At 42.1% G+C, this 12,439-nt stretch overlaps 1 protein-coding gene across 1 annotated transcript in view; it reads left to right on the top strand.

Moving 5' to 3' along the window:
- The window catches only part of mgat5b (alpha-1,6-mannosylglycoprotein 6-beta-N-acetylglucosaminyltransferase B), a 110,205-nt gene extending 101,243 nt beyond the window's left edge, over positions 1–8,962 (top strand). The window contains exons 19-20 of the mRNA XM_078161382.1: positions 5,646–5,911; positions 8,241–8,962. Of these exons, the coding sequence (XP_078017508.1) occupies positions 5,646–5,911; positions 8,241–8,439 (465 nt within the window). The 3' untranslated portion in view covers positions 8,440–8,962. The remainder of the gene's footprint in view (positions 1–5,645; positions 5,912–8,240) is intronic.
- The last annotated feature ends 3,477 nt before the right edge of the window (positions 8,963–12,439 follow it).

Below are 12,439 nucleotides of genomic sequence, written 5' to 3'. Positions count from 1 at the left end.
ACGGCATCTAAACGAGGCAAAATGAACTGAAACTGACCACTCTACTGCTACCTCATCTTGCATTACTGAGCTAGCTAACGTCACAGCTCAGGCTATAGGACGCCATTAGTGTCTGTCACGAGCATGAACTTCTCGTCAGTGAGTAGATGCACGCCTCCTTCTACGGTTGATGGGTGTAGTTCGGTAGCAAGAGAATATTTCATGCAAGAAACTGCTCACAACATGTCTGTGGATTGTCTTGAATAATGAGCCCGGTCTCACTCCGAAGTCATTGAAATCCGGCGCTTGGGCAGTAATTTGTGGCGTCAGAAACAAATGAAAAAACTGTCCTTAAAAGTCGACATGATACCTGGCCGGTTGCCATTTAACGGTGCCCCACGGTGTCAGGGGGAAACGCGGCGTGACAAGGACACAAGTTAAGGCAGCCAAAATCCGAGTAGGGTGGGTGGGTCCAACAAACACCGACTTTCACCCAAGAGAGCGGTGTTTATGTCCAATAAGATTCTAAAGCCAAACCCTGTTCTTTTTTCCTAAACCTAACCATGTGGTTTTGTTGTTGAAGGAAAACATCGTCAATTTGTAGCATTGTACCAACGTTTTCCATTCATTTTAAAAGAGACTGTATGTGAATGGTAAATTTCCTGTGAAGTGTATTTTGAAAGAAGATAATGCATGTAACACGCAGAACTTCACACGGTGTCCCAGAACGTCAACAACCAACACACCCAGGGTACCTTGCACGTCGTATGTGGACGTGGAAGGTCCATGACCAAACACGTCAATATGTGACAATGTCAGAATGAGAGCGTGTTGGAAACATCCCTACTTTCTACAGAACTACACCCGCTGACCATATCACAGCGCAGAAGGAAAGGTGCATCTACTGCTACCTCATCTAGCATTACTGAGCTAGCTAACGTCACAGCTCTGGCTAAAGGACGCCATTAATGATGTCTCCACTGCTCTGCAACTCACACCTCAACAGTTTAGACTGATAAATAGCACTACCAGCAAGAGGAAAATATGTATTTTTGATTTTGGGGTGATCTGTCCCTTTAACAACTATCTGTTAGACTTCTGTTAGAACTGTCTCTTCTCCTTAAAGCATTAATGTCCTTTGAATCCATTTAATAAACTGAAGGTATTCCTCTGTTATTTTCTGAAGTTCCCATTATGGGATTTCTTAGTTGCTTGGCCACAATATTTATTACTTGGCTACACCGCCTGGGTCAGCTATTAAATTCTTTGCAGGCTGCAGCTGCAAGCTTAATAGACTCGCACGGTGACTAATTTTTCTCAATGATGGTCCTCGAGGACAGTGATGAAAGAGAAAAGCAACGCTCATACATAAAAATGGATTTGTTATCCAACCTTTTACACGCATCAAAATGAGAATTCATCAGTAATCAAGACATGATGTTATTGTGCATTTTACTGAAAACCAGGGTGAGTGCTCAGGCAGAAGAGCAACCAAAAATAAACACTCAAACACACCCATTATTACCCCCCCACACACATTTCTATACCGTCTGTTTACAGACGTTGTTGCCCTCTGGTACATCCATCATGTTCTGATGGTTTGTATAGTGTCTTGCAGTGGCAGGTTAGAGAAATGTGTTAGCCTTTGCTCTGACACCATCTCTTCCCAGGCTGTCAGACACACACACACACACACACACTCAACGTGCCGTGACTGACTGAGACTGTGACTGCCCGCTTGGCTTGTACATTGTCAGACTCCCAATCAGACTCTCCTCCCTCTCTTTTCTTCCACTTTTCTCAACCCTCTCTTCCACCATTTCACACTTTTTCCAATTTTATTTCTACTTTCTCAAGTAACTCACAGCTCTTACCCTCATTTTTCTACTGTCTGCCTGAACCTCTCGTCCTCGTTACCTCCCACAATGACTTCCTCTCACCTCCAGCCACTGGCAGAGCTCCGGTCTGACCCTTATACAATGTACTCTTATGGCACCTTAGTCTTTTCCCCTGTAAACATTGTCTGTGTGATTGTATGATGGCACAGGTTTCACCCTTGTCCTATTAGTTTCCTTGTGTCCCTATAATTGTGGAGAGCATTTAACTAAAAAATCATATGACTGACATTTCTCAATCAATACTGGAGGTCAAACACTGTATTTAGAGAGGAAAGATACAGAGATTTTTTTCCCCTAGTGGATGGTAACCATGCAGGAAGAAAAAACAACAGAATTTTAAATTATAACCTCCTCCTGCAGCTCTCCTCTCTGTCCTAAGCCCCTCCCACTATTTCCCATTCATTGATTTTTTTAATCTTATTTCATAGTAGAGTTGCACATAGCTCATTCGCTCGGCTCCTCCTTGCCCCGGTCTCTCTTTCTGTTTACAAGACAACAAATGAGGCAAGAATTAGCGCGCTAACATTAGCCACCCAACCATCCCTTCGCCTCACTCCCTGCACTGTGGACTGCTTCCCTTAAAGGAGAGCAGGCAGCAGCTCAGGTGACGCTTCTTGGGCGGAGGATTTAGTGGCTCTAATTTGGCCATAGCAAACCCCCCCAACGCGAGCTGGTGTCCAGCAGCAGTGCAAGGTCTAACCTGTGTAACAGCAGCAACAGAAAGTTTGCTGATCCAACTGGGAGTTGGGGCTGTGTAGTCCCCTGGAGCTGGGGTTTGCCCTGGCTGGATTCGGCTGCTGCAGCTGCTACTGGGGGTCTGTCTCCGCAGCTACTACCCACTCTTTTCCTGTAGAGGTGGGGAGTGAGGCGGTGAACACACTGGTGTTTGAGGCTCTAGTTGACGTTTGCCACATAAATGTAAACTTGCCACCGCCATGACCCTTTAGCTCCGATTACCAGAACGCTAAACTATGGGCAACATTTTTTCTCCATCTCTGAAAGGCTTTGTTAATATTATCAGGTGTTTTATTTAGTTTATTGTCAGATCCTCTTTTCGATAAGTCCATCTTCCTTTTGTGCGTTGCTCTGCAGTGTAGACAGTTGTTGCCAATGCAGGAATAACAACTTTCTTGGCAGGATTCTCCGCCATTAAATCAGGCTTTGTAGGGCAGCCAATAGGAACAATCTCTCTCTGAAATGACCTGTGATTGGCTAGGTACAATCTCCTGTCACAGCCTAGGTTTTCTAAAGCCTGAAAACAGAGCCAGGAGGAGGTGTAGAAGTTGAGTTTGCTCTCAGACCACTTGAATTACAATATGCTCAAGGTTTACTGTGGAATTTTTGCCCAAGTAGACCAAAATTACACTGCCTATCTAAGCTTAAAAAATAGTTAGTGAGGACAATGTCTTGAGAGGGCTGTGAGGTCATCCCATTTGTCGGCATGTAGTGGTTCAGAATGACAATGACCAGCTTTCCCTTGCAGCAGGACATTTATAGATTTCCTCTATCTGAGATACCTCAATAAACATAAAACCTACTGATGATGTCACCATTCCCCAGTATGTGACAAATCAACAATAAATGGTGGCTCCAGTGCAATAGGATAAGTGCTCATGCCCAGGTAAAAGCCTGATTTATGAAATGGATGTTGGTTAGTATCTATCTTTTTCTCCACAGTCGTTTTGACTTGTCACAGCAGGAAGAGCACAGGTGTGAATAACAGGATTAATGAGGGCTTGATTCCATTTAGCTGACTTGGTTTCAGGGTCCAGGTGTTGTTCATGCTGGCTCACTGTCACTCTGTCATGGCTTACTGGGACACGTGATTAAAAGTGAGCCACCATTAGTGTGACACCTGTGTTCTGACTGCTATGACAGTTCAAAATGTCTTCTGTGTTTGTTAGTATAGTCATCTATTGCACTGAAAAAGTGTGCACGTTTATACCTAAACTTGCAATAAAGTATTGGCAACTCACTTTCAATGCTGCTTTTGTTTTATTCGTTTTTATGTCTGTTTTCTTATTCTTCATTCTATTCATTTTTATTTTTATTTCTTATGCCCTTGGCATTCTGCACTTAAAATACTCATCCAATTCAACTGTGTTTCATTCTGAAAACCCTGATAAAGAAAAAAAGTTGCACAATTGCAGCAAGTAGTTACATGATGAAGTTACAAGGTCTTGTGTATGATTAAAATAGACAGTTCAGTTAATTACTTGCCTGCAGATTCTCCTCTAATTAAGCACATAATATCTATAGTACGTGACATGGTTAAACAAAGTTCCTTCTAACCTGTGCGGTTGCCTGGTTGCAGGTTTTGCTTGTCTAGACTTCAGTGGTTGAGCTGTTGAGTAAAATATCACCATAAGATCCAGAGTGTCTGCAGGTCTTTACAGAGTCTTACAATGTCTTAAATTCAATTATATAAATATAGGGTCTTAAAAACCATTAATAGCCTTAAATTTCAACCCGGTCTCACTCCGAAGTCATCGAAATCTGGCACTTGGGCAGTGACTTGTGGCATCAGGCACTGACGAAGAAAGCTATCCTTTAACGTCGGGATGATATACAGCCGGTCACTGTTATAGTTAAATGGCGCTCGGTGGCGTCAGAGGGAAACATGGTGGGACAAGAATAAACGTTAAGGGGGTGAAAGTCCGAGTAGGGTGGGCTGAAGGGGTGGGCGATTGGTCCAGCAAACAGCGACTTTTACCCAAGAGAGCGGTGTTCGCATCCCGTAAGATTTTCAAGCCAAACTCTTTCTTTTTTCCTCAACCCAACCACATACTTTAGTTTTTCGAGGAAAAGAAAACTTTTCCTGTGAAAACGAAAGTGTATTTTGAAAGAGGACAATCCATGTTACAGGCAGAACTTTCAGGTCGTATGTGGACGTGAAAGGTCCATGACCAAACGTCGATATGTGGCGAGGTCGGAGTGAGAATGTGTTTTGATCTAATTTGATTTATCCATATTTTAATTTGCTTTTGTCACAATAAATCATCTTCTGCACTGAGATCCACATTTCTGATGTTACAAATCTTTAAAGCTACCATTGAACCTAACTGTCTTTTGCCTTTATGCCTCCACTGACCCACTGGCCCCACATACAAAACTAAATACATGCACACATAAAAATAAACTGTGTGAATAAAAAATATTGTAATTAGAAATCATAGCATATCCATGAACCCCTGCTATCCATCTCCATCTCTTAACCTCGCCCCTTTACATCGCTCCTTATATTCTTGATGAGCTGTGCGTGGGTCTGTGTGTGTGTCGGAGGTGTTGTCTGTGTTGAGGAGTGGAAGTGCAGCGGAGATGGAGAGATTGGAAGCCCAGTTATTGCCTGCGGGCGCTGGGAGCCTGTTTAATAAACGGGTCTGGAGGCCAGTGGGACATGTCAGAGAAATGTTATTACCTGGGTCTTATGAATAGCCCCAGCTGGAGGGGGAATCTAATCAGCGCTCTCGCCAGAGCCTAATTCTGCCTCCAAAGCTCATTTGTTATTGGGTGGCATAACTGCATTCATATCATTTCCTGGAAGATTGACGAGGACTTGTCAGCTCTGATAAGCACCTTTGTATCGTAACGGTCCTTTTATTATATCCTCTATCAGCTGTCCGGATGTATGTGTGGCAGAGTTGAATGTATAATTTGTCACCGCTGTGTGGTGGAGTGTCGAGTTTATTTCAGCTGACAGGTCAAAGTGTTTGCGATATAACTCTGAACATATTACTGATCTGGGTCACTTTATCTTTGCCCCTGCAGGACTTTTGTTCCCCTGAAGTTCCGTTTCCTCCAGTAAACTCGTCTTGGCTGAGCAGCCCTCCCAGTCCTTTCATCCTCCTGCCGAACTCCAGCATCCTAACTTGGGCCTCCAACGCCAGCTCCTACACATCCTGGCCACCACTCAGCGCACTCCGGCTCTTGGCTTCGCTGGAGGGCCAGTCATGTGTGAAGGCGTGCCAGAGTGCAGGACTCATCTGCGAACCTGCCTTGTATCGTTTCATCAACATCAAGGAGGCCTTCAGCGCGTAAGATGTTTCTTCTCTGGGATGATTTGTCAAATCATGATTCATAATTTGAACCAAAACATTGTTTTATCTTTTCAATTGCTCCTGCTGACACAAAAATAACATGGCATTATAACAAATTAGTTTTGTTAAGTTTGCAATTTTTGATATAACAGAATTCCAAGGTATCAGAATGTATCAGGGTAAAATTAGACATAATATTTCAGAGTTTTTAATGATAAAAGTCCCTCTTTAGACCCGTTTTATCGTACTTGTACTAATACTAATATTTAATTTAAGACAGTTTTCCCACATAATAGTGTTCTGAAAAGGGGCTGGAAGAGGATCTACTCTTTCTCCCTCATTGAGAAATTTGCTTGCAAGAACATTTTACTTTCACTTGCCGCTCCAGCACTGCGTGCGCTTGGTTTTGGTTGACCAGTGAAACAGCAGTGCACATGAAGGTGGCTAAAGTTAGCGTTCGCAGAAACATGGGAAAGATTCAGTCATAAATGTTGGAGCCTCGGTCAGATCCAGACTCAGATGAGGAGTCAGTTGTGCACCCAAATCAGCGGCGAGCATATATACGAATGGTAAGTGTAGTTAGCGTATTTTATTTGTTTGTTTATGTCATTTGTTAATTGGTGGGCTAACTGTCATAATAATATCTGCTACAATGCTGTTTTTGGCACACAAGGAAGCCCAAGGGTCAGATCTTTCACTATGCTAATGCTAACTCTACTCTCTGTTTTGAGGAGTCTGCTCTGCGCTGGAGGTTTCAGGTTTTTTTGCTGGTGTTGTTTCAAAGTCTGTTCTACCATCGACATGTGTTTCCTGTAGTGGAAAGCGCTTGTATCTAATATAGCTTGACTGGTGTATGTTTGAATCTCAGATTTTAGGGAAATACAAAACATCACAGAATGTGAAAAACTTATCTAATAATAAACTTTGCATAGAAACAAGTAAGTATAGTCAAGGTCAGACATTTTAGAGCACTGGTTCCTAACTGGTCCAGCCACATGGTCTAGATTTCCCCTTTGTCATTAATTCAAGGTCCACACAGTTTGATATATTCAGTGTCACACTTTCATTTGGCCATGTCGTCGAGTAAGTTTGCTGTCTCTTTAAAGGATCTGTCCTTAAGTCACTCACACTACAACAGGAAATGGCACTTAAAAATAAAGCTCTGTGCCGGAAATTCTCTGTACTTCAAAATAAAGTGTGTTTTTTACAGACAAGTTTGTGAATCACTTGCAGTCCATTTAGAATGGACCCACGGCCCACTTTTGGACCACGACCCACCAGTTTGGAACCACTGTTCTGAAGGATAAAAACAGAAGAAAAGCACATTTTTGAATGGAGGGGGACTTGAAATGAAAACTATTTTTAATAATTGTTTTGAATGACATGAAAAAAATGGATCATCAATCATTGGATGTTAACTTTATTCCCATGATTGTAACATACAGTACACTGAAAGAAGAACTTAATGTGTTCTTGCCCATTGCACCATCCACTCTATTGATGACTGTGTGAAATGTCTAGCGCCTTGTCGGGATCTTCTTTAATAGGAAACAATGGATCTCAAGCAGCCTGCAAACCAATCCCGAATCTGCATTTCCAGTGTCAAAATTATGCCGCAGCACAAAGTACAGAATCAGACCCTGGCTCAGCCTTTCACTGTATATTTGGTGAATTATCACTGACACCTTCTGGCACTCTTGCTAACATTAATATCAAATATATTTCTGAGTTTTATTAGTGGAATGATAATTAATGAAGCGCGAGCAAAAGTCAGGAAGACAGTAATGTAATCCATTTCTCATACCATCTGTCTTTCTTTTCTTGCAGGCATTCTCACTTATAATTTCTTGCTCTCATTGTCAGGGGCTGTTTAGATGTCAGCTGTTCTAGCAGCTAATCACATTAAACCATTGTCTGCATATCATCTTGTTGCTGTCCTTTAAAATATGATTTTCTTTTTGCTTTTAGTACGTTCATGCTGCTGTTGTGTGCACCCTCCACCTCCCCATCATCGCCTAGTCTTCACAGCTTCATCAGTCTCAGGAGAGTTATCATCCACCATCACCAGTGTCTGGACTCCATGGGGGGGGATTTATCTTACTGCTCAGAGAAAACACCCCTCAATTATTAAATCTCCCTGTGGAGTCTAAGAGCCAAATTTTTCCTGTCAGATCCTGCTCATTACATATCATGTGTTAATCTGTGAACCTGTAATCTGCATCAGTTATCTGTTTCTTCATTCACCTTGAAATACCCTTTCAACTTGAAAAATGAAGTCCTAACCTGTGCCCTCCTCCGCCGCCTCCTCCTCTGTCTTTGTTTCCAGGCTGGACCTCCAGTGTGACGGAGTGGAGTCCGAGATGAACCACATCTTCCCTGCCTTCTCAGCAGAGCACGCTGAATGCGGCCTGCAGCAGGACCCCCTGCTGTTCAGCTGTGCCGGCTCCAGTGCCAAATACCAGCGCCTTTGCCCCTGCAGGGACTATCGTATCGGCCAGGTGGCACTGTGCAGAGACTGCCTATGACCAGAGGAGGATGCATGGACGGAGACTCTTTTCTAACACTTGGTGAGATCGCTTTGAAAGGGAGAGTCTGTGGAGAAATGCTGTTATACATAAACTCTACTCCTTTACCTCTGACCAAGGACTGGCTGCCAAAATTGTAAGACAGTATTACCTCTCAGGGAACTGCATGATTGTACTTTGAATCTGGTGAGTGTGAAGCCTCACTTTAAAGGTTTACATGGCTGCATTAGGACCACAGTCGTTACAGAAGTCGCGATGAAATGTGTCACGTGATTGATCGGTTAGATTAGTAACGAAATTACGAGCAATCAAAATGAAAGCTTTGATTTAAAAAAATGCAAATGCTTGAAATTCTTGAAATTCACAAGTGTGTTTACTCAGTGTTGTGTGAATACCTACAGTATCATAGTGGAGTTTGGATATTTGTACTAGATGCACCCAAAGCCATTTACACCATGTCGAGATGTACTATTTTACATGTCCTGTAATGAATATATTTGTACATAAGTGTTGTTTAATAAAATACAGGGGAAAAAGTTGGTGCCATTATTTATAATGGGATATGGGTGGAAATTATTAGAATTAATTATCTTTTGAATTACGAGATTCTTTCTAAATTATGGTACATCATTAATCTTTTATGGTCAATTTCACAAAGCAAAGTGTGAGGAAATATCCTAATTACTTCTTTCAGATTTTGATTTATGTGCAAACAGTGCTGCAGGCTCAAACTCATTTGTTTATAACGCAGTCTTTGGATACAAGGTGACAAAAGTGTTTGTTTCCAGAGGGATGTAGATTCCTGCAGCAGTGTTTTGGATTTTTTTGGCTTCCTCTTTGCTCAAACTGATGCAGATATTTGTATATAGTACATTATTGTTCAGCTTTATCTTTACTCACGCCCTTATAGAAACCAATATTGTGTTGTCTTTTCTACATAAACATACTTTTTTTAATAGCAGAAGCAATAACAGAGGCAGCTTCTATGAGCTGCAGCAGTGGGGGGGGGCTTTGCAAATCGTTTCTCAAATGCCTAGAATCTTTTAGGTTTTTAAAATACTTTTAATTTGTGTCATTCAGACAGTAATATGCCCATGTTGTTTATCTTATTATGTAATGCTTCCATGTAAAGAATTCTATTATTAGGAGTTATTCTGTCATCCCAATATTCAGCTCAGAGTATTGAAACCACCTTTACTTGGCACTGTTGGGGAACCTTGATTTGCAATTACAGCAGCCCAAATATTTATCTCTATATTTTTCTCGCTCCAACCTCATCACATATTGACCTTCCACATCCAGATATGACGTGCAAGGTACCCTGGGTGCGTTGGTTATTGACCTTCTGGGACGTCGTGTCAAGTTCTGCCTGTTACATGCATTGTCCTCTTTGAAAATACACTTCTGTTTTCACAGGAAATTTAACATTTACATACAGACTCTTTAAAAATACACACACTACATCGGTACAACACAGCAAACTGATGTTTTTTTTTTCCTCCAACAACTAACACACATGGTTGGATTTAGGCAACAAAAGCACATGGTTAGGTTTAGGAAAAAAGAACAAAGGTTGGCGTTACAATCCTACAGGACGCGAACACTGCTCTCCCAGGTGAAAGTCGGTGAAATTCAATGTTTGTTGGACCCATCCCACCCAACCTACTTGGACTTTTGCTGCTGTAGCTTTCGTTCTTGTCCCGCTGCATTTTCCCCTGACGCCGCCGAGTGCTGTTAAACTATAGCGGTGATGGCTGCGTATCACGCCGACATTATAGGACGGCTTTTTCGGCTGTGTCTGACACTGCAAGTCGGCACCGGATTTCGATGTCTTCAGAGTGAGACTAGGTTGATCGGGAGTGGATCATGTGTTTGGTCGTGTGTGTGTGTGTGTGTGTGTGCATCTGTTTGTCCACAGCTAATTTATCAAACTACTGGACCTATCAGCCTAATATTTTGTGGGCACTTTTATGACTGTATTCTCAAGGACCTCTCGTGGTTACAGTGATTCACAATTGTTGAAATATCTGTTTTATTGACTGTTTCATACCATCAGTGACTGCTGATTCCTGCCTCCTCCTATCTGGCAGTAAGGGGCAAGTTTTCTGGAAATTGTCTTAGCTAAAAACAACCAGCCTTAAAATCTGTTACAGATTTTAAGGCTGGTTGTTTTTTTGCCACCATCTTGACTGTAAGGGAGCCAGGAGGGACTACTACACCTGGCGCAGCTGTGATACAGTTTTGTTTCAACTTCTGCACAGCGTCAGCCAGCCACCAGGGGGTGATCATGTCGTCCATCTTTATATATTGTCTGTGTATTTATCATACCCTATGTTATATACTTTGTTACTGCCTACGTCACTTATGCTGGAAGGTCAAAGGGCCCTGTGCACAGTTACTACGTCCAAACTCTTGCTAGCTTCTCGTGAGCTTGGTCACAAGTCATGTTAGCAGTTGTGTCTGTACAGCTGGAAATATCACTGTCAGCAGAGTTCAACATGTCTCCTTCAATCGAGCAAAGCAATGGACGGTCAAGCCACACTTCGTCCAACTTATCGTAAAATGGGCAAGCTCCAGAACGTTCGCGCACTGCCACCCAACAACCACCACCTCCTGCACTGATGATGTAGTGATGCATCACTAAAAAAGTACAAAAGATATGTGGTCAAATCGGTCCTTGACCAACTCAGCAAGTGATTTAAGGGATCGGATCACAGTGAGTCATAGTGGTTGTTTACACTTGTATTTAGCACTGTGATCAGATCATCCAAGACATGTTGGTATGAACCAGGTATGGACAAGGCCTTAAGCACAAAATTGGATATAGGCTCTACTTGATTTGATCATGTTTTCCCAGATGATGTACAGGTTTTAGGTCTTCTATTATCTAAAATGGTTTGAAAGATAGTGCATACAGCTGCTGCAAATGGAAAAAAAATCTCATGTCCCCAGACCTCCCTATATTTTGGCTGAGCCCTGAATGTTTACAACCTCTGGCTCTGCCCCAGAGCATTACCATACAGTGACTTATATGTGGTAGCAGCAACTAAGGATAGATATATTTTGATTTATCCTTCATGTACAAGTTCCTTTATTATATTTTGCAGACAGATAGGGGCACAGGGTTTATAAGTGTAGGTTCACACAACAATGCTCATATGTAAATTGAGACAGTTTTTGGTTGCAGTTATTAAGATAGATCTGAAGAGATCCCTCCCTAATTTAATTCTGCTGTAAGTGATGAGGAACAAAATCCTTACCCTTTGCAAATTAATTCTGTTCTTGAGCTGCAGCTCATATGAGGCTTTAGCAGTCTAAGTAAGCTAAACAAATGAGAAGGACGTCTTCCAATTTTAGTCTTTTCAATCCCACATTCCCTCCTAAATGTTTCCCAAGACAGTATTTCCTTGCTGAGTTGCTGCAGGGAGACAGTAACACAAAGAGGAAATGCTGTACTAAAAAGACCTCTTTTGCAAGATACCGGCCTGATTTGTCAAACTCAGACTGCTGAAGCCTCATATCAGCCTTAGCCGACTTTTAGGATACATCTTTGCACGGAGCAGGACTGTGGATTTTGTTCCCCGCTTCTTACAGTAGAATTACATTAGAAGGAAATCTCTTCAGGGCCAGTGTGAAAAGAAGGGATGATCACAGCAACCAAAAACTGTGTCAATGCACGAATGAGAATGTGAGTATTGTATAAAGATAGACTTGGATCCTAGGCTGGGAAAAAGATGAATATCACCTGAGGCCAACAGGAAACTGCAGCAGGGTTTAATGACTGTGGACTGTTGGATGTAGTCCTATAAATTTATTACTATAGGACTAATTTAAAACCTCAGAGCATGGTCTCCATCAGTTATAATCACCACATAGTGAAAGCAGGCTGCTCTTATACACTGTTTCTGCATAATTTCATGTAAAGTAGCCTTGACGACACCCAACTATGTGTGTTTCCCTAAACCTAACGAATGTAACTTCACTTGCCCAAACCATGGAT

Source organism: Epinephelus lanceolatus, chromosome 18, assembly GCF_041903045.1.
Source record: "Epinephelus lanceolatus isolate andai-2023 chromosome 18, ASM4190304v1, whole genome shotgun sequence".
NCBI classification, from domain to species: Eukaryota; Metazoa; Chordata; class Actinopteri; order Perciformes; family Serranidae; genus Epinephelus; species Epinephelus lanceolatus.
Note: the sequence above shows the minus strand (reverse complement) of the source record. Positions and strands in the feature narration are given on the sequence as shown.